Here is a 21,669-nt window from a genome sequence, read left to right on the forward strand (position 1 = left end):
TAAATGTAGCACGAAATTACAAGAAGTTCTTTTGCGGGGAGTAGGGAAGACAACTTGACAAAAAGTTATCTATCATGAATAGATATTTACTATGAACATCTTGAAAAAGTAGTTCAACTATGAATAGAAGGATATGTGCTCTACCAGAAGTTAAAAGACTATAAAAATACAGTAATTAAATCAGTGTGAAAAGAAATCCAGAAACAAGCTCTAGTTTATATACAATGTGCCTAAACATGAGCAAGTATTTTATTTTTGAAACAGTCTCACTCTTGCTGCCCATGCTGGAGTGCAGTGGCATGATCATGACTCACAGGTAGCCTTGATTTCTCGGGACCATATGATTCTCCCATCTCAGCCTCCTGAGTAGCTGGGACCACAGACACATGCCACCATGTCAAACTAATTGTTCGTATTTTTTTTTTTAGTAAAGATGGGGTTTTGCCATATTGTCCAGGCTGGTCTCAAGCAATCTCACTGCCTTGGCCTCCCAAAGTTCTGGGATTGCAGGCATGAGCCACCATTCCCTGTCTTGATTGTATCTTATAGATTTTTAATACATAAATATCTGGTAGGGTTGATTCCCCTAGTTCAGTTCTTAGAATGTATAAAAACTGCATTTAAAAACAAATGAACAAAAAACTTTTGGTTGTTTGGATCATGTTTCTTTGAATATGGTTTCATCCAGAGAGTGGACCTCATAGGTCCAGATGTCATGAGGGTTACCCATATACCCACAGCGTTAACACGAAAAAAATGGAAAATCCCACAGTGGTCATGAAGGGCGGATGAGAGATTACTGAGATTTTTAAAAACTTATTTCTCTTATTATTTGGATTTTTATATTTATTTTCAAAATTACTTTCATGATCTACATACATATATATATATAAAGGTAATAGTAAAAATATCAAATACTTAAAAAAACATCCAAGAAAGTTGAAAGCTGATATGCTCTCTATTCCTCCAAAGCAGACAGAATATTACTATTTTTCATGACTTGACTTACTAAAATATTGCTGTTTGTTATTATCAAGTCTCTTCTGAGCAATCCTTAAAACCAGATTGTTTAAATGTGGGTAAAGTATAGGAGCATTCCATTTACAGTCCATTAATTTTTTCCAACTGAGAAAAGTGAAATCCCAAAATGCACTGCTCAGCTAGATGACGAATGGGCTACCAAGAATTACAAAATATCTCTTCCCAATGAAAGGGAAAGTTTAGCCTTTCACGTTAATAAAATACTCAAAAAGTAAGACTCAAAAAATGCGAAGACAAATCTCCAAATACTATCTCACTAATGCTAAGATGACTCTGACTGGAATTAGAATAAAAACAAAACTTATTCTTTGACAAAGTTTTTAATAAGCTATTATTTTTTACATGTACACTAGTAATCTTAAAAAGACAAGTATTAACTACCAAAAGTTAAATACTATACAGTTTATGAGAAATATAATTTTATGAATTTGAAAAGTAAAAGGTAACTACTAAGTGGATTAAATAAGAAAATTTTACTTTTTAAGAAATTTTAACCAGACAGAAAGTGAGAAATTACTAATTTAAAACTAAAAACTTTTACTAAAGCCAGAGACCTTACATAAACCTTAAAAAAATCTTTTCTAGTACACATAAGGCTGTTAAAAAGAGCGCATGACTGGGGGAAAAAAGGAATATGCTAGAATGTGAACTCCTGTAGAAATATATTTCATTCATCTTTATCCCTGGATTCCTAACACAATGCCTGGTTCAAAGATTTTTTTGAACTTTGCTTAAACAACGTTTGCTGCTTTGAAGTGAACTGGGGCAAATATACATTTCCATCTCTGGCCCAGTTTTCACTCCATATTAAGCACATCCGAAGTACCTGAGCTGCTCCTGGTTGTTGGCCTTTGACCTTAAATTGAGTAAGGTAAGCCAAGATGCATACACTTTTTACATCAGCCTTCTAACATCAGCCTCAGAACCAAATCACCACTGGGCTGTGAATCTTCTCATGTAGTGATACTTATTTGTTGGACAACAGTTAACATCAATGTGCAAAAGTAATGCATTTTTAATGCAGCTGATAAGTATGTTCATATGAATATAAATGCAATAAAGGCCCTGTTTCTCCATGTTTTAAATAACAGATACATAGCATCTTAAATTATGATATAATTAGCAGTTTTTAGACACTGAACATAATACACTGTATTACAATGCAATGTGATAGGCTTCCATTTTAGGAACCAAAATAAATTTCACATGAAAAAAGATTTATTTTAATTCACATAAAATACATTTAGAATAAATCTAAATTTTTGGCATCAAAGTACTTACAAACACACAGAGATAAACTTTAGAGGTATAAATCTCCATTCTGTCCTAAAAGCATATACAAAAAGCTCTCTTGCAGCTATTGATCGTCACCTCGTTGCCTTAAATTTCTAGATTTTCCATTTTCAGTTCTTCTCTTTTTGAAGACTGGGGCCACTCCATCTGCCACAACTCCAAGAGAAGTGACTGTTTTTTCTTTAAATACCACTTTGGGTTCTCCACCACCGTCAGCTTCTGAAGTTGATACATACTCATTTTCAGTGCTTGGAAGTTCCAAATCTACCTCCTCACTGGAATACAGAGTTAATATAAAACCAGTAATTGACAGGGTAAGACAAATGTTTTCATATAACCAATGCCCCAAGATCACCTTTCTAATGCTAATACGTTAGAAGTTGCTCATTTTGGAGTAGGAACTATTTTAAAATACTGACTTTACAATATTATTTAAGATACTGAGCGCTAATTCAGATGGATACATGCCAGGAGAAGTTCTATCTATTAATTTGTTCCTGTTGCACCAAGGATGCATTATCTAAGAAAATGCTTGGGCTTATATATAAGCAATACAAGTAAAGGGATAAGGGGGCTGGGTGCAGTGGCCAACGCTTATAATCCCAGCACTTTGGGAGGCTGAGGCAGGAGGATCACTTGAGCTCAGGAGTTTGAGATGTGCCTAGGCAACATGGTGAAACCCCATTGCTACAAAAAAAATTATCTGGGCATGGTGGCATACGCCTATAGTTCCAGTTACTCAAGCGGCTGAGGTGAGAGGATCACCTCAGCCTGGGAGACAGAGGTTGCAATGAGTCAAGATCTCATTTTCCTTGTGTAGAAGACTGAATGGAGCTGTATGCTTAGCACTCCTTTTCTAAGAACTAGCCCTTCAAGCATCTACATGATTAGTTATACATAATCAGTTGAGTGATCCTGAGATCAGCACCTGATTAAAAAGAGCTTATCACAGTATTGTACTCCCCAGACAGTCAACTGGTCCATGAAAAAGCAAGTTAGTCACAGCACACCCTTCAGTCCCCTCCGTGAGATTTTGGAACATGGACCAGAAAGATGGCTAGGTTTAACTCTAAGTAGCTGAGAGCATAAAACCTGTTGAAAACCAAGTATCATCCTATTTGGAGAATCGTGTTCTGCAGAAGGCAGTTTATTCCAAAGATCTTCTTTTTCTTTTTGACAGGGTCTTGCTGTGTCTCCTAGGCTGGAGTGCAGTGGTGCCATCATAGCTCATAGCAGCCTCCAACTCCTGGGCTCAAGTGAACCTCCTGCCTCAGCCTCCCAAGGTACTGGGATTATAGGCGTGGGCCACTGCACTTGCCTGGCTAGCAAGGACCTTCTTTGCTATTAGTTATCATAGGCTGTTTTAAATTATAAAACTAAATAGAAACACTGAATCCTATAGAAATGTACTTTGCTTAGTAATACTTAAAGAGTTGCTGCAACATTGCTTACCAAGTTTTTACGGAAAAAAAAAAATTTTTTTTTTTTTTTTTTTGAGACAAGGTCCCACTCTGTTGCCCAGGCTGAAATGTAGTGGTGTGAACACGGCTCACTGCACTCTCAACCTCCTGGGCTCAAGTGATCCTCCCCGCTCAGCATCTCTAGTAGCTGGGACCATGGTGTGTGCCACCATTCCCTGCTAAGTTTTGTTGTTTTTGTTTTTGGTAGAGAGGAAGTTTTGCTATTTTTCCCAGGCTGGTCTCAAAATCCTGACCTCAGGTGATCCACCTCACCCAGTCAAGCTATACTGTTAATAAGCACAGCATCCTTGAAATTACTTACTACAATTTATGGAAGTACTGGGATGCAAAATCACTTGTAGTAACAGTGGGATTAAAGTTCCAGGTACTTACTGAGACTCAATCTCTTGTTTAATTTCTTGCCATTCTCCATATGGGTTTGATTTTTTAAGAGTTTTGGGTTTTTCTTCATTTGAACCTAATAAATTCTGTTTCTGAACAGTTTTTTCTTTTTGTGTTTCTGGGTCACTTTCTCCATCACCATTTTTATTTTTTTCCTGAAATGTAAAAGCCAAGAAATAATACAGTTCAACCAAAACTATCAGGAGGAAAATAAAATTTAACTAAGGCTTTTAACAGTATTGTTATAGATTCATTAACAGTAATTCACTAACTCAATTTAAATTTGCACGTAACACAATAAATATACACAGAAGAACTTTAATGCTTGATTATGTTTTCCAAGACATCTGAAATGTTGATATATCATGAAAAGGCTCCCTAAATTATCATATCAGTGTCTTAAATTCTACAATTAAGGACAATAAACAGGGCTCCCTTAACTTCTTTTTGCTTATTTTACTTGCATATCCAACAGTGATTCTCTTTATTATTGCACCTCTCTTCAATTTTTCTGGGAGGTGGCAAGATTATAGGCAGTTTGTCCTTGTTTATGTGTATTTTGTAATTTTATTAATGAACACATTAATTTTTTTCCCTTTCCTACTTTATCATTTAAAAAATAATTTAGGGAGTGCAAGTGCAGATTTCTTACATGTATATACTATGTCATGGTGAAGTCTGGGCTTTTAGTGTACCTATCACCTGTCAGTGAACAAACCCAACAGATAATTTTTCAACTCACCTCCTTCCCACCCTCCCACCTTTTATGGCCTCCACCATCTATTAGTCCATTCTGTATGTCCATATTGCTCACTGTTTAGCTCACACTTGTGAGAACATGTACATGTAGTATTTGACTTTCTATTTCACTTAGGTTAATGGCCTCCAGTTCCATTTACATAGCTGCAAGATATGATTTCACTTTTTATGGCTGAGCAGTATTCCATGGTGTGTACATATACTGCATTTTCTTTATCAAATCCTCCACTGATGGACTCTTAGGTTGATTTCAAGTTTTTGCAATTGTGAACAATACTGCAATAAATGTAAAGTGCAGGTGTCTTTTTTATGTAATGATTTCTTTTCCTTTGGGTAGATATTCAGAAGTGGGACTGCTGGATTGAATAACAGTTCTGCTTTTAGTTATTTGAGAAAAATTCTCTACAAAGTTTATACTAATATACATTCCCAGTAACAGTGTATAAGTGTTTCCTTTTCTCTGCATCCTTGCCAATATCTGTTGTTTTCTGACTTTTTTTTTTTTTTGAGATGGAGTCTCACTTTGTCACCCAGGCTGAAGTGCAGCAGCATGATCTCGGCTCACTACAATCTCTGCCTCACAGGTTCTAGCGATTCTCCTGCCTCAGCCCCCCAAGTAGCTGGGACTACAGGCACGTGCCACCACGCCCAGCTAATTTTTGCTTTTTTAGTAGAGATAGGGTTTCACCACATTGGCCAGGCTGGTCTCAAACTCCTGATCTCAGGTGATCTGCCCACCTTGGCCTCCTGAAGTGCTGGAATTACAGGCTTGAGCCACTGTGCTTGGCCCCATATATGGCTTTTATTATTTTATTAATATGAGGTATCTTCCTTCTGTGCCTAGTTTGCTGAAGGTATTTATCATGAAAGGATGCTGGATTTTATCAGATGCTTTTTATCTATTGAGCTGATCATATGGTTGTTTTTAATTCTGTTCATGTGGTTAATCACATTTATTGATTTGTATATTTTGAACAATCCTTGCATCCCTGGAATAAAGCATCCGTTGATCATAGTGTTTTAATCTTTCTGATGTACTGCTGGATTCAGTTTGCCAGTATTTTGTTGTAGATTTTTGCAGGGATACTGGCCTGTAGTTTTCTTTTTTTTGTTGGAACACATTCATTTTGATAGAATAAATTAATTATTTCTATCCAAAATTGGATACTGGATTACCTAAATCTGGCTGGCTATAATCGCTGTGAAATGGCAACTACAATGAAGGTTTTGCTGCTGCTTCTCTGTAAACTGGACATATCTCTTACTCAAAAGTTCCATCAAGATTTATGAAGTTGGCAGAGAAACTGCAGGCAATGAAAAGATCCCAAGTGTACCCTAGCTATGTAGGAAATCTTTGATTTTCCTTCATTTCTCAGGCCAACAACCTCAACCACTGCTCAATCCTATACTGTGTCTTCTCTGCTTTGACTCATGGGCTCCTGAGTGTTCCTGATTTTATTTATCCAGTTGCCAAAATATGTCTTAATATCTATCTTCTATCAGAAGAATTAAGGTCTGTAGAGCTTTTCACAAGTTGGTATCAGCCGGGCATGGTGGCTCATGCCTGTAATCCCAACACTCTGGGAGGCTGAGGCAGGTGGATCACAAGGTCAGGAAATTAAGACCATCCTGGCTAACATGGTGGAACCCTGTCTCTACTAAAAATACAAAAAGTTAGCTAGGCATGGTGAATTGCTTGAACTAGGAAAGTAGAAATTGCAGTGAGCTGAGATCACGCCACTGCACACCAGCCTGTGCGACAGAGCAAGACTCTATTTAAAAAATAAACTGATGTGAAGATAAATTTTAAAAACCTACCTTAAACTTTATTTTTGGCTTTTTTGTCTCTGTAGAGACCTCTCCTTCTGCTTCCTGTTCCCCATCGGAATCACTATGCGACTCTGATGATTTGGATTCATCTAGGGTGCCAAGGGACTTTTCATTGACCTTAGTAGAAGGCAGATCACTAGTGTGTGGAATGAAATCATCAGGTTTCTCCCACCTCGATTCTGCTCAACACATTTTAAATCAGGTTATTTAGTTATCAATTCTATTCAGATGTAATTTCAATGTAACACTTCTTATCACTTACAATTATTAAATGACAATACTGTATGTATTTCATACTACCTCTTGGATCAAGAAGATAATAAAGAAGAGTTCCCAAATCTCTTGCTCTTATATCTTTCAGAAACTGATTTCAAACAGATTGGATTACCTAGATGTATAAACTGTAACTCCAATGGAATGAGAGACCTAAGAACTAGGTGATATTTCTAACAGTTCACAATTTACCTGACACCAATTTCAGGAAACATATTGATAATAAGCATACAAGAGATTTCCTGAAACTTACTTATCACAAAGATTTCCTGGCCCGGCACGGTGGCTCATGCCTAATCCCAACACTCTGAAAGGCCAAGGTAGGAGGATTGTTTGAACCCAGGAGTTTGAGACCAGCTTGGGCAACATAGCAAGACCCTTTCTCCACAAAAAATTTAAAAATTAGTGGGCATCATGGCTTGCTCCTATAGTCCCAGCTACTCAGGAGGCTGAAGTGGGAAGACTGCTTGGGCCCAGGAAATACGGGCTATAATGAATCACGTTCATGCCACTGCACTCCAGTCTGGGTGACAGAGCAAGACCCTGTTCGTTATTAAAAAAAAAAAAAAAATCCTAAGACTGTCATAGAGTGAAATTATATTGTGAAGCACTAAGTGAATATTAAGTTCTCATTTTTATATGGTGGTTTGGTGGACAGGGCGGGGAATGAGAAACTTAATTGATTGAACTTTACTGCCATCCAGTGGTTCATTTGGCTTTAGTAAAACAATAATATTTCTAATTACTTTGTGGTTAATTCTCTATTTTTAGTTTAATAAAAAAGAGTGAACAATTGTTCAACTGGGAGAGTATTAAGAGTGAAAGGGGCTGCTATTAATAATTATTCTGGTTGAGGAATAAACCAAAATCATTCAAGACAAATCAATATAGAAAGCACCTTAATTAATACAGAGTTCTAGGCAGGGTTAAGAAAAATATTAATTTTCCTTATCCACATTTGACACAAGGAACAACAGAACTTTAAAGAAATTATTTTATTTATTTATTTGGCGTAATCTCAACTCACTGCAACCTCCCCCTGCTGGGTTCGAGTGAGTTTTCCTGCCTCAGCCTCCCAGTTGCACCACCATGCCCACCTAATTTTTGTATTTTTAGTAGAGACAGGGTTTCACCATGTTGCCCAGGCCCATCATGAGTTCCTAACCTCAAGTGATCCACCCCCCACTAACTTCCCAAAGTGCTGGGACTACAGGCGTCAGTCACTGCACCCAGCTCAAGAAATAATTTATTAAGCACCTACCATGTGCCAAGCACTGTTACTGGAACTTCATAGATATATGGCATTCATGACCTTACAGAACACATGTTTATTCTATTTCACTGAAGAGTGACTATCAGCTCAGTGACTTGCCCACAGTCATATCATTGGTAAAGAAAGAAGCTGTGCACTAGGCTCAGACCTGTCCAGCTCTAAAGCTATATTATATCACTATACTATTTCACATGTACAAAATTCCAAACTTTAACTGTGCTGGAATATAAACCTTGCTGTAACTGGGCAGGCTAGGTATCTACTTGGAGGTTAAAAGGGACTTTTCTTTCTAAAAGTTTAATGCTATGCAATGAGCTAATGATAACAAGAATTAAAAAACCAAAAACAAACCTCTCCTAAAGTTAAATTAATGTTTTAGATGTTCTGATAAATTTAACTGCAGTTTATGACGTTAAATTAGATGAAATATTAATTTGAAAGTCTTAGGTAACAATTAGACAAGATTATGCATGCTTCACAAATATTTATGCAACTAAAACGTCATTTTCACTTTTAATAATTTGTTACCTACTGCTAAAAAGCTTCAGCTTTATTATTTTGAGATGGAGTTTCCCTCTTGTTGCCCAGGCTGGAGTGCAATAGCACAATCTGAGCACGCTGCAACCTCTGCCTCCCGAGCACAAGGAATTCTCCTGTCTCAGACTCCCAAGTAGCTCGGATTACAGGCACACGCCACCAGACCTGGCTAATTTCTATTTAGTAGAGATGGGGTTTCACTGTTTTAGTCAGGCTGGTCACAAACTCCTGACTGACCTCAGGTGATCCGCCTGTCTTGGGCTCTCAAAGTGCTGGGATTAATGGTGTATGCCACTGCACCCAGCCACAGTTTTATTTTTTAAAAGGAAAAGGCAAGTTGAACTAGATGATCTCTAAGCTACCTTCCAAGGTAATGATTATATTTCTAAAATAATTATGATAAAAACAGTAATGTCAGAGAAAGCTAAAGGGATTCTATTTTTAAGTTTATGAATGCGATATCAACTGAGAACACTGGTGAACAGCACAATATAATACGAATTGAAATCTTTTTGCTTTTCCACTGTATTGTTTTTAAATTATAAAAAATAATTCATGCTTGTTATACAAGTATGTTTATCACATACTAAAATCTTCAAGTTCAGATGATTTATCAGCAGGCCAATAAACAGCTTCAGGTACAATTTTAAAGTTAATAAAAGGTAATACTTACCTCCTGTTTCTGTATTATAATAATAGGTAAAACCATCTTCACTTAAACCTTCTACCCAAACTGTCTTCACTGCTGCCTAATAGGAGGAAAAAATCCAGCATAAACTGAGGATAACCATGATGATCTTCTATTGAATAACTCAGGCAGAGTCAGCCACCCTTTCCTCTCCTCTAGACACCTGGTGACATGATCTCGATCTGCATCCCCACCCAAATCTCACGTAGAATCGTAATCCCCCATCTTGGAGATGGGGCCTGGTGGGAGGTGCCTGGATCATAGGGGCGGTTTCTCATGGTTTTAACACCATCCACCCTTGGTGCTATTGTCGAAATAGTGAGCAAGTTCCCCTGAGATCTGGTCATTGAAAAGTATGTGGCACTTCCCTGCTAACCCCTTGTTCCTGGTCTGGCCATGTAAGATGTGACTGTTTTCCCCTGGCTTCTGCCATGATTTTAAGTTTCCTGAAGCCTCCTCAGAAGTTGATGCCACCATGCTTCCTGTATAGCCTGCATAACTGTGAGTCAATTAAACCTCTTTTATCAATTACCTAGTTTCAGAAGTATTTCTTTATAGCAATGCAAGAACTGACTAATACACCTGGGTATTAGGGGTGGTAGTACTAATCATGACCAGGAAGTTTGTTTTTTGCTAATCCTGAGCCAATTTTCAAGGAAAGAATGCCTCACCTTTGAAGGCCAGGAACAATTATTTCCAAATGGACCAGGGACATGTGAATGGCAACAGACTGCAAACCAACTAATATTTGCCCTGAATACAGTTTTTGGATAGGTATCACTCTTTCTTTCTTTTTTGAGATGGAGTCTTACTCTGTCATCCAGGCTGGAGTACAATGGCATGATCTCGGCTCACTGCAACCTCTGCTGCCTGGGTTCAAGTGATTTTCCTGCTTCAGCCTCCCAAGTAGCTGGGATTACAGGCACCTGCCACCACACCTGGCTAATTTTTCTCTAGTTTTTAATACAGATGGGGTTTTACCATCTTGGCCAGGTTGGTCTTGAACTACTGACCTCATGATCCGCCTGCCTCGGCCTCCCAAAGTGCTGGGATTACAGGTGTGAGCCATTGCGCCCGGCCAGATATCACTATTTCATCTCTACCCACCTTTCTAACAAAAGCATTATAGGAGAAAAAGGACACAGTTTGTGGGTGGAAGGAGGGGGGTATTTGTAAGTAAAGTTGCTTAACAAAACTCTACAAAAACCCAAGAAAGCAATCACTTTAAAGAATAAAGCAAAAACACTATTAACGTGCTTCAGTTACCTTTTTTAAGTTTCCTTGAAATCCTTCAGGTTTCTCCCACTGAGATGCTTAAAGCAAAATATATTACATTTATAAAATCTTTTTGCTTTAAAAAAATACTTTCCGAAAAATTAAAGTTGGACAAAATTTAAAAGACAGTCATTATGTATAAAACACTACAAGCCTACAGTTTAAAACATATTTGAAAAATTAAAAAAAAAAAAACATACATCCCAATACTGTGCAGAGAATATATGTGAATGCTGTGTAATAAAGAAGAAAGGACAGAATGAGGGATCAAAAGTTACTGGAACTTCCACAGGAATTTTAGAGCCAGGCAGGGCTACTCTTAAAGGTTTCATAAAATTCAGGTTTGATAAGTTTCAAAGGAAGGAGATGGGCTTTGATATCTTGGGGCAAAGGAGATTGAAACATGAATTGAATAAGGACTCAAGAGGAACAACTAGTATGCAGAAATTTAAACCAAGTATCATGGAGAGGAAGAGTATATATAAAAGGAAGTTGAACAAAGGAAGCAAGCAATAAACACTGGAAGGGAGAAAAATAGTTTCTAAGTAAATTTGAGAAAGACTTCTAATTACCAGTACATAATCACTTATGGTATCTTCATTGCTTAAGTACAATATACGTGTCACTTAAAGCTCAGTACTAACTCTAAGAGATTACTATTTCTACACAGTCCAAAGCTAATTATGAACCTAATCATAATAGTCATTACAATAACATTGTAACCCAAGGTTTTCTTCATGATTAACTCTCTGATCTTATTTCCTGCCTTCCTAGCCATTATTAACCTTCTTTTGCGGGGTTTCCTTCTATCCATTCCTTTAATACATGTATCACTTACCTTCTTTAATTCTAGCTCTATTCTCTCTGCTTGTGATATCATATACTCCTAAAGGTTATCATATTATCTACATCCCAGACTCAATTTTGTTCAGCTCCAGACTGTAACCATCAATTAGCTATCAAAAATTGTCACATGAATATTCTGTAGATACCTCAAATTCAACATATCCAACATATCTAATTCATTATTGTCCCCATTAAACTTATTTTTCCTGTATTTCATATCTAAGTCAATGGCACCATCATTCTCCCAGTCCTATCTACCTTTCAGTATTACTCTGCTAAGACATCTTCAAAGAAGTGCATATTTTACTTCCACCACGTGACTATTTCACAATACTTTCAAACCTTTTTCTGGTTCATATTTTCTGTCTAGGTTCTGTACCTCTTAATAATCTACTGCAGTCTTTTTTAATCAAAACATGGATTAAAGAAGTCTGCACCATGCTAGGCACTATGTTAGGTGCCAGGGATACCATAGTGTGTAAGGCATCATTCCTGATGTCCTTATCTTAATTTAGAGATCAGCTCAAAAGTAATTCCTGTGATAATCTCTCAAAGCTACATAATCACAATGAATTTCACTTATTTTGCGTTCCCATATAATCTTAATTACACTTCTATTATAGCACTTTAAAATTCTTCCTTATATCAAGCTTATTTATTTCTGTTGCTAAATTTTATGACTCTGGAGAGTAAGATGCTACATAAATGTAGAATAAATGCGCTGATTTATTCTAAAATGTATATGGAGTAAAAAACCCAAATACATTTAGTTTTTAGGAAAAACAAAAGATGTTTTTGATATTGTTACTGTAAAACAACACCGTGTATTTTTCTTTTTCCTTGAGATGGACTTTTGCCCATTGCCCAGGCAGGAGTGCAATGGCGTGATGTTGGCTCACTGCAACCTCCACTCCTGGCTTCAATCGGTTCTCCTGCCTCAGTCTCCCAAGTAGCTGGAATTACAGGTGTGTGCCACCACTCCTGGCTAATTTTGTATTTTTAGTACAGATGCAGTTTCACCATGTTGGTCAGGCTGGTCTCGACCTCAAGTGATCCTCCCGCCTTGGCCTCCCAAAGTGCTGGGATTACAGGCATGAGCCACTGTCTGGCCATGGCACTGAGTATTTTTCTGTTGGATATTAGTTTCCAATAAAATACACAATGCCATTTTTCAGTAAACAATATCAAATCAATCAAGACGGCTACAGAAAAAAGAAATCAGTTACTGGCTCCCAGAAGAAAATCTCTACCGTAAAATATTTTATTTCAAGTACCCCAGACTTTGTTTAGTGGATTTGAAATTCCTTATTTCTATGCAAAATTCTTTATTTCCATGTAGTTCATACTTTTATAAGATTCTATTGAGAAAATATAAAGCTATAATTTATTTGTAAGAAAGCCATTATTAAAGGCTCTAAGTCTTCACACTTAGTCACTATGAGAAGGGTACCTCTGTAAAGGGCACATAGTTTTCTTACTTTTGTGGCAAAAATGAAAAACTGGTCTTTTATTATTTAAAATGTTCCAATATCATATAAAAACCCTAACATTAAACAAATTGTTCTATTCTACTAGTGGCACTGTTCTTTACCAATCTTATGCCTAAATGACTTACCTCCTGAGATAAGATCATAATAGTAATGGTAACCCTCAGAGGTTATGCCTTCTACCCATCTGCCCTTTGAAGGATCTTTTTTTCTTTTCTTCTTTTCTTTCTTTTCTTTCTGTTGATTTGATATAGAGGTGGCTGGGACAGTGCTGGTTACTGGTGTCATGCTTGGCTCTGAAATTTCTAGAGAAGAGAGAAGGGTAAAGCAGCCGTAGTATCTTTATTATTTTTTTGTTGCTGGCATAAAACATTAATGTTATTCCAATCAAAAACCTGAAAAGATTCATTTGAGAACCTGACACACTACTATAAAGTATGTGGAAAACCAAACATGCAAGGATAGGAAAACTATAATAAAAAGAATAAGGAGAATTTAGTTCTACCAGGTATTAAAACTTATTCTAAAATATGGTTAAAAAAAAATCCAGCAGTGTGAAACTGACATAGAAATAGGCAAACATATGATTGAAACAGAATAGTACAGATATAGACCCAACTGGTTGGCTGGTATTTCGATTCAGAGGAGAAAAGATAATCATTTAAAAAAAGAGGTTTTCAAATTATCTATTGGGTATAATGTTCACTATTCAGGCGATGGGTATACTTAAAGTCCAGATTGCATCACTATGCAATATATGCATATAAGAAATCTGCACTTGTACTCCCTAAATCTATAAAAATAAAAAACATATTAAAAAATGGAAATAAAGCATGTTTAAAAAGAAAGATTTTAGAATAACTGGTTAATTATATGGGAAAAAAGTGAAGCTGCTGCCTACTCCCTGCTCCCTTTCCTGTTTTTTATACCACTACAAAAACCATGTCAAAGATAGTTATGAAAAAAAACACAAAGTAAAATAATGTTAAATCTGACTACATAAAAATTAAAATATTCTGTATGATAAAATAAAAAGAAAAAATATGACAAATGAAAAAACATTTACAATAAATATGGCAAAGGGCTAATATTCCAAACAAAGATCCTTTACGAATCAAACATTCTAATAGAAAAAACAGACAAAAATTACAAAAGGAATTCAGAGAATTAACATTTACTTTTTTTTTTCTTATCTTGTCCACGCTGGAATACAGTAGTGTAATGGCCCACAGTAGGAGCCTTGAACTCTTCAGCTCAAGCAATCCTCCCACCTTAAACTCCCAAGTAGCAGCCAGGCACGGCGGCTCACTCCTGTAATCCCAGCACTTTGGGAGGCTGAGGTGGGCAGATCATAAGGTCAGGGTTTCAAGACCAGCCTGACCAACATGGTAAAACCCAGTCACTACTTAAAAATACAAAAATTAGCCAGGCATGGTGACACGCACCTGTAATCCCAGCTACCTGGGAGGCTGAGGCAGGAGAATTGCTTTAACCCAGGAGGTGGAGGTTGCAGTTAGCCGAGAGCACACCATTGCACTCCAGCCTGGGAGACAGAGTAAGACTCTGTCTCAAAATAAAATAAAATAAAGTAAAATAAAGTCCCAAGTAGCTGGGACTACACGTATGCACCATCATGCCCAGTTAATTTTTTATTTTTATTTTGTAGTAGAAGTCGGGTCTCACCATGTTGCCCAGGTTGGTCTTGAACTCCTGGGCTCAAGCTATCCTCCCACTCTGACCTCCCAAACTGCTGGGATTATAGGCATAAGCCACAACACCTAACCAATTAACATTTACTTTTGCTAATATTCAAAGAAAAGTTTTTCGTTTTGTTTTGCAAAAGATCAGTAAGTACTGAAGAGAATGACCAAATCCAGTATTAGTCTGATAAATCAGGTATTTACAATGATTTGAAAAAAATGGGTTGTTTTGATGAGGAGTGGCTCACGGTTGTAATCTCAGCACTTTCGGAGGCCCAGGCAGGTGGATTGTTTGAGCCCAGGAGTTCCAGACCAGCCTGGGCAACATGGTGAGACCCTGTTTCTACCAAAAAATAGCTGGGACTTGTGGTGAGCTGAGGTGGGAAGACCACTGGAGCCCAGGAAGTTGAGGCTACAGTGAGCCATGATTGTCCCACTGCACTCCAGCCAGGTGACAGAGTGAGACCTGTCTCAAAAAAAAAAAAAAAAAAAAAGAAAAAAAATCAGTTTTTATGGCTTTACTTCCCAATGGATTGGGTAATTACTTGTAACACAGGTTAATAATCTCATTTTTGTTCTAGTGAAAATGTGAATCAGTCCATTTCTGGAGACAATGTGCTATTAGCTACTGATATAAAATATATTCACACTGATACTATGACTTCTAGAAACTGAACCTACAGAGACAAATTAGTGTAAAAAGATACATGCATAAAGATGCTTAATGCTACCCTCTTTATCACACTGAAAAATTCTAAGCAAGCCAAATGTTAACCAGGAAAAAATTAAATAAATTATAGTATACAGACAAAATAACAGTGGCTACTGTTCATTAAACATTTGTTATGTGTAGTCACTTAAACAATTTATACCATAATGTTACTTAGTTTTAATCTAAAATCATAACTAGCAAGAAAAAAATTCTCTTTGACTCCAAAGTCTGTGTTCTTAACTACCACATAAAAATGATGTATCTCCCTAATTATTTAAAAGATACTTTTGACATATCATTGAGGGAAAAAATAAAACAACCTGCAAATAGACCACAGCACAAAATATGTAATTTAAAAAGAGATCTAGAAAAGAGGTCTGCAAAAAATCTTAACAGTGAGTTTTTAAAAACTCTTTTCTTTGTACTGCATTGTTGTACTTTTAAAGGAATATATATCCTATCTGGAAAAACAAGGCTATGATAATATGTAATAGGAAAGGCTGGGCGTGGTGGCTCACATCTATAATCTCAGCACTTTGGGAGGCTGAGGCAGGCAGATCACAAGATCACTAGGTCAGGAGAGGGAGACCATCCTGGCCAACATGGTGAAACCCTGTCTCTACTAAAACATAAAAAACTAGCCAGCTGTGGTGGCATGCACCTGTAGTCCCAGTAATCCCAGCATTTTGGGAGGCCAAGGTAGACAGATCATGAGATCGAGATCATCCTGGCTAACACGATGAAACCCTGTTATCTACCAAAAACACCAAAATTAGCTGGGCATGGTGGCGGGTGCCTGTAGTCCCAACTACTCTGGAGGCTGAGGCAGAAGAATCACTTTAACCCAGAGGCAGAGGCTGCAGTGAGCCGAGATCATGCCACTACATTCCAGCCTGAGCAACACAGTGAGACTCCAGCTCAAAAAATATATATATACACATACATATATGCATATGTACACATATACATATTTTTAAATAGGAAAAATCCATTTAAATATAAAATAGTAAAATTTGTTTACTCAAAGCGCAGCATAGTGGACTCTCTCAATGCATGTAATTGACAATAGCTGAACTTTTACCTACTGCTAATTCTCCAGGAATGTATAAATCCTTTTTCCTCTCAAAAGGAACATATGGCTTCATCTTCAAAGAACCAAACAACTTTTAACTACCGATGTCTCAGGATAATATTTTAAAGTCTGGCTACAAATGTTCTTATTTAATGAAGACAATGCCAATGAACTTAACTGGTAATCTAGACCAATTAATACCTTAATTGAAAGCCATTTTTATTAGAAAAATACCATTACAGGTTGACCATTGCAACCACTACGCAAGATGAACTGAGATCTGCTATATGATTGGCTTAAGGAAAATGAATTTGATACAGAAGAATTACTCATAAAACCTTCCCAATTTAAAGTCTAAATTCAATGACAAGATAGATACTCTAGCTAAATAATGTCTTTCATCTACAACTTCCTTCTAGTAGTAAAATCTGCTAATTGTCCACAAAAGGTGAATTCACTACATATTTACCTATATAAATATACAAGACTCACAAGTTTGACCATATGGACACAGTGAACTGTAATTATAACGAAAGATCTATTTTTAAATGCACAGTGTCTTTTAGCCAAATAACCCGAATACCTAAAAAACTCAGTGTCTCTGAAATGAACCACTTACCTAGGATAAAACTAGGATTAGGTGTTCACAAAATTAGTATGGCTGCTATGAATGAAGGTGTTAAAACATGAAACATTAAAAGTACAACAGAAGTGCATGAGCAAACTTCCATAGTCTAAATAGGACTATGTATGATGCATAATAAAAACACTAAGAGTATACTCTGAGTTTATAAACTCTTTATGGAAACAATCAAAGCTTACTTAGCATGACCTCTAATGTTACTTTTAAAACACGCTGGCTGCTTTTTTTTTTTTTTTTTTTTTTTTTTTTTTTTTACCTGACTCTAAGCCAAGCCTTTTCAAATCCTCTTGGTATGCTTTCAGGGCAGCTGCCTCCATTGCAGCAAACTCCTTTGATGCCTTTTCTTCTTCCTTTGCCTTATCCAGGCTTTTCTGTTTAATCTATGTAAGACATACATAACAGTAAAAGTGAGATAAAGAACTGACATTTGCATAGGAAAATTAACAAAGAAACAATCTAAATTACCTCACTGATCCTTTTTGCCACATTTTCCTTATGATTCTTTCCTCTTTCATGAAATTCAACACTCTTGGAAAGAAAACACAAAAGAAAACTACATAAACATAAAATTCATAAACATCATAAACAATTCTCTCATAAACATGAAAAAATTAAAATTAAAATGAATGGCAGAAAAGATGAAAATGTTAATTTAATGTAAATTGGCCTTTTAATCAAATGATGCCAGGGAACTACATTGTTTATTTTTATGTCCTCTGACTATGTTTCCTTTGGTTCTTAAAATAAACCATGATGACCTTATTAATGGAGAAAAATACAAGGTACCCCGATGACTAATCTAGTGACTATGATTGTAATGAGGACTCAAACAGGACATGAAGCTAAAAGGCTTGGGAAAAAAATCTTAAACAACTTTCAACATTAAAAGCCTTTAGAATTTTATAACCCTATTTGCCACAAGGAAGAACATAGAGAACAATGATTTTATTGCTTTATTCCTCAAAATTGGGAGAAAAGTACATATTTTAAGATTTCTCATAAATCATAAGCAAACACTTTTATACAATATGGTAATGGTTCAAAATGTAGTTATATGGAGAACAATTTGGCAATATCTATTAAAGCTAGAAATATGTTTACCCTTTGACATAGCAGTCTCATTTCTGGTAATTTATTCTACAGATATAACTACACATGTGCAAAACAATGATATATACACGCTTACTGAATACAAGACTGTTTGCCTTAACAATACGGTATCCATCTATAGGGGACTGACTGGTTAAACTATGGTACATTCTCATAGGCTACTGCAATAGAGAAAAAGCAGCTCTTTATGTATGGATACAAAGAGAGCTCCAGTTACATACTGCTTTATTTTTTAAAACTATAGTGCAGCCGGGCGCGGTGGCTCAAGCCTGTAATCCCAGCACTTTGGGAGGCCGAGGCGGGTGGATCACGAGGTCAAGAGATCGAGACCATCCCGGTCAACATGGTGAAACCCCGTCTCTACTAAAAATACAAAAATTAGCTGGGCATGGTGGCGCACGCCTGTAGTCCCAGCTACTCAGGAGGCTGAGGCAGGAGAATTGCCTGAACCCAGGAGGCGGAGGTTGCGGTGAGCCGAGATCGCGCCATTGCACTCCAGCCTGGGTAACAAGAGCGAAACTCCGTCTCAAAAAAAAAAAAAAAACCAACTATAGGGCAAAAAAATATTATACAGTATATTACCTTTTATGTATGCTGGAAAAAAAAAATGGGGCCAAAAGCAAATAAAAAAAAAAGGAAGGAAAAAAAGGGAAAAAAAAAAAAAAAAAAAAAAAAGATCACCTATGGAGAGTGATGGCAACTGGATGACTGGGGATGGTGCAGGTAAGCCCAATTATCTATTTAAACAATCAGAAATGCTCCCTAAATGACAAGTTTCTGGTTAAACGCAATAAGAAATTCCTGGTAAGCTCTGTAAAATAAGTTCTGTCAATCAAATATCATATAATGCATTACCTGAGCTCTTCTAAAATACTGCTGTGAATACATCTTTAAAGTATGACTTTGTAAAGCAGATAATCATCCTCTATTTTTCATATATTGAGTTTCCTAAAGTTGATTACACAAAGAATATTAAAGGACCATTCAAAATTAATTTTGTTTCTAATTAAAGGTTAAGTCAATGTGTATTAGTGGTTCAAGAAGATGAAGACACTAAACTGGAAGGGATTACTTACTCTGGATAACTCACAAAATTCATTTTACCGCCTGGATACCAACAAGAAAGAGAGACTTTACATGATCTGTGTGGTTTTTAAAATTCATGGTATTTATTCATAAGTAAATAGGTAAAACAAGACAGTCAAGAACTTTAGCAACTATCCAAATTTAAAAAAAAATCCAAATCCCAAACGCCTTACAGATAACAGTAAATAAATGTCTACAGAAATCCACAGCATTGTTAAAACATAAGATTACTATTCTTTGTGCATCCAACTCTGCCAAATAAAAAGAATATCAATATGAAATATATTTAACAGATACCCTAGTGTTTGAGTGGTATGTACATAGTATTTTGACATGCAAGAGAGGGGAGAAAAATCAGTGGTGTGCTTTTTACTTTAAACCTTCAACACTGGATCTCAACTATGAGATAGCCTAGTATCACACATAACAGAGTTGTTACTTTCTGTTTCATGAGAAAGGGAATATGGTGTTCTTTCAAAATTTAAGCTCTGCACTAAATACATTTGATTATTTCTAGAGCAGAAAATATGCAAGAAAAACTAGGGCTTTCCACAATTCTTTGTGTATGACAGTATTATGAACACCACCATTATAATGTAGATTCTTCATAAACATGAATGAGATGACCTACTCACTCGCCATTTCCCGAAAAGCCACAGAAAAATAATTTCACTTAATATGTAATCAAAGTTAGCGTGATGAAAAGGAAGAAGGCTCACGGCTTTCATAAGGGACTGAGAAGGCAGAAATCTTTTGATGTTTTGAAAAAGCAAAAGCAATGTACAAAAAGTGCTTTGTAAAGTGAGTTTACATCAAAAAAGACACTTCATTCAACACAATTATTATTCGAATCTCTAATAGCAGAATTATCATACAGGCCTATTGTCTGCTATCCAGCACTTGCAGTAATCACAGAATTTCTTTGGCTGTGACTTCCAGTAGTCCGCCCTGAAAATGGAGAAAACAAGTCTAAGTTCATGTAAAACTTAAAAAGTAAAATTCTGCATGCTTTACATTTTTTTAAAGCTTGAAATATATGTGCCTGCTACTGAATCTTGTCTTGTTACATAATTGTTTTATTATTTACCTGGTTGGAACAGTCAATGGAAATTCTGTTGCCAGCAGCGTTAAGAAAAGTCTGTATCTGATTCATTACAAAACTCCCTTAAGTAAGATGGCTTTCAAAAATTCCTCACTTGTTACGGTCATCGTTATGAAAAACTAAGGAACATATTACAGAACATTTATCTTTTCTGTTCGTTTCTGGCTTTGGGGGAGGTTGCTGTAATGGAAACCTGAGGAAAACTCAAAGTTTGCCTTAAACCAAGTTATTCCCACCAAAAGAACAACGTACAAGAATACTCTGCGGGAAGACCGTAGGTCCTCCGAGACTATCGGTTAAAACAAATTGTTCTTGAGCCTCAAGGCAAGAGAGAATTGGAAAAGCCACGGGACCTCGCAGACCGCCGACCAAAAAAAAAAAAAATCGTTACGCTATCCAGGGCTGGCCGCTTCCACTAGGCGCGGGAGGCCGCGGCCCAACCCTAGTTTCACAATACTCTAGGGTTCAGACGCTTCGGAACCCAAAGGGGCGCGTGCGACCGCCGACAGCATCGTGCCGGGAGCTTCGCCCGCGGCCGTCCAACCAGCCCCCTGAACCGGCCGCCGGCCTCCCCCGGAGCCCGTCCCCCATGCCCTAGGGCGCTCGGCAGGATAACATTTGTACCCGACCCAGAGAACCGGCACTGCAGGTCCCGGGCCGGTCCCGAGCGAGTTAAGAACGCGTGCGTCACGCCCCCGGCCGAAGGGCGGGAGGAGAGGAGGAGGGGAAGACCCGGGTGAGAAAGGGCCGCCTACAAAAACAACACCTCGTTGTTCAGGGCCTGAGACCCAACTCACATGACTGCGCCAGCCGCTCTGCACGTCGTCCGGGGTTCCACTCAGACTCGCGCTCTCCCAACGGGACAAGTCAGGCTCCACCAGTCGCGCGAGGCCCACCCGAACCTCCCTCCGACCCGGACACCTTCCACCGCCCCCGAGATCAGCGTTCCGCTGCTCCCAACTACGGGTGCTCAGGCGACCCAATCCGCGTTCGAAATCTCCTCCTCTCCCCTCCCCCTACAAGGGAGGTACTGCAGGCTCCAAAGAGGTGGGGTCGGTATAAAGGGGTTGAGGTCATCGG

The 21,669-nt window shown here is 37.4% G+C and overlaps 1 protein-coding gene across 3 annotated transcripts; it reads right to left on the minus strand.

Moving 5' to 3' along the window:
- Positions 1 to 1,345: 1,345 nt before the first annotated feature.
- Positions 1,346 to 21,553, minus strand: WBP4 (WW domain binding protein 4). 3 transcript variants are annotated; one of them, XM_032294810.1, is made up of 10 exons: positions 21,387 to 21,553; positions 20,363 to 20,435; positions 17,757 to 17,819; positions 17,548 to 17,671; positions 13,293 to 13,469; positions 10,823 to 10,869; positions 9,542 to 9,617; positions 6,774 to 6,964; positions 4,188 to 4,351; positions 1,346 to 2,609 (listed from the first exon to the last, which is right to left on the minus strand). In XM_032294810.1, coding segments are annotated over exons 1-10 (1,128 nt in total). In that variant the 5' UTR covers positions 21,389 to 21,553; the 3' UTR covers positions 1,346 to 2,398. The 3 variants fall into 3 exon arrangements, with proteins under 3 accessions (XP_032150701.1, XP_032150702.1, XP_032150703.1); XM_032294811.1 differs by lacking the exon at positions 21,387 to 21,553 and adding an exon at positions 20,842 to 21,135; XM_032294812.1 differs by lacking the exon at positions 21,387 to 21,553 and adding an exon at positions 20,575 to 20,829.
- Between the last annotated feature and the right edge of the window lie 116 nt (positions 21,554 to 21,669).

This window comes from Sapajus apella, unplaced genomic scaffold, assembly GCF_009761245.1.
Source record: "Sapajus apella isolate SASKATOON/1434 unplaced genomic scaffold, GSC_monkey_1.0 scaffold32, whole genome shotgun sequence".
Lineage (NCBI taxonomy): Eukaryota > Metazoa > Chordata > Mammalia > Primates > Cebidae > Sapajus > Sapajus apella.

What these genes read in the sequence shown, in the direction of transcription:
- WBP4 (XM_032294810.1), bottom strand. An exon ending in GGATAGCAGACAATAGGCCT is followed by an intron (nt 17,820 to 20,362) that starts GTATGATAATTC and finishes TTTCTTTCCAAG; the next exon opens with AGTGTTGAATTTCATGAAAG. An exon ending in TTATAATACAGAAACAGGAG is followed by an intron (nt 6,965 to 9,541) that starts GTAAGTATTACC and finishes TGTGTTGAGCAG; the next exon opens with AATCGAGGTGGGAGAAACCT.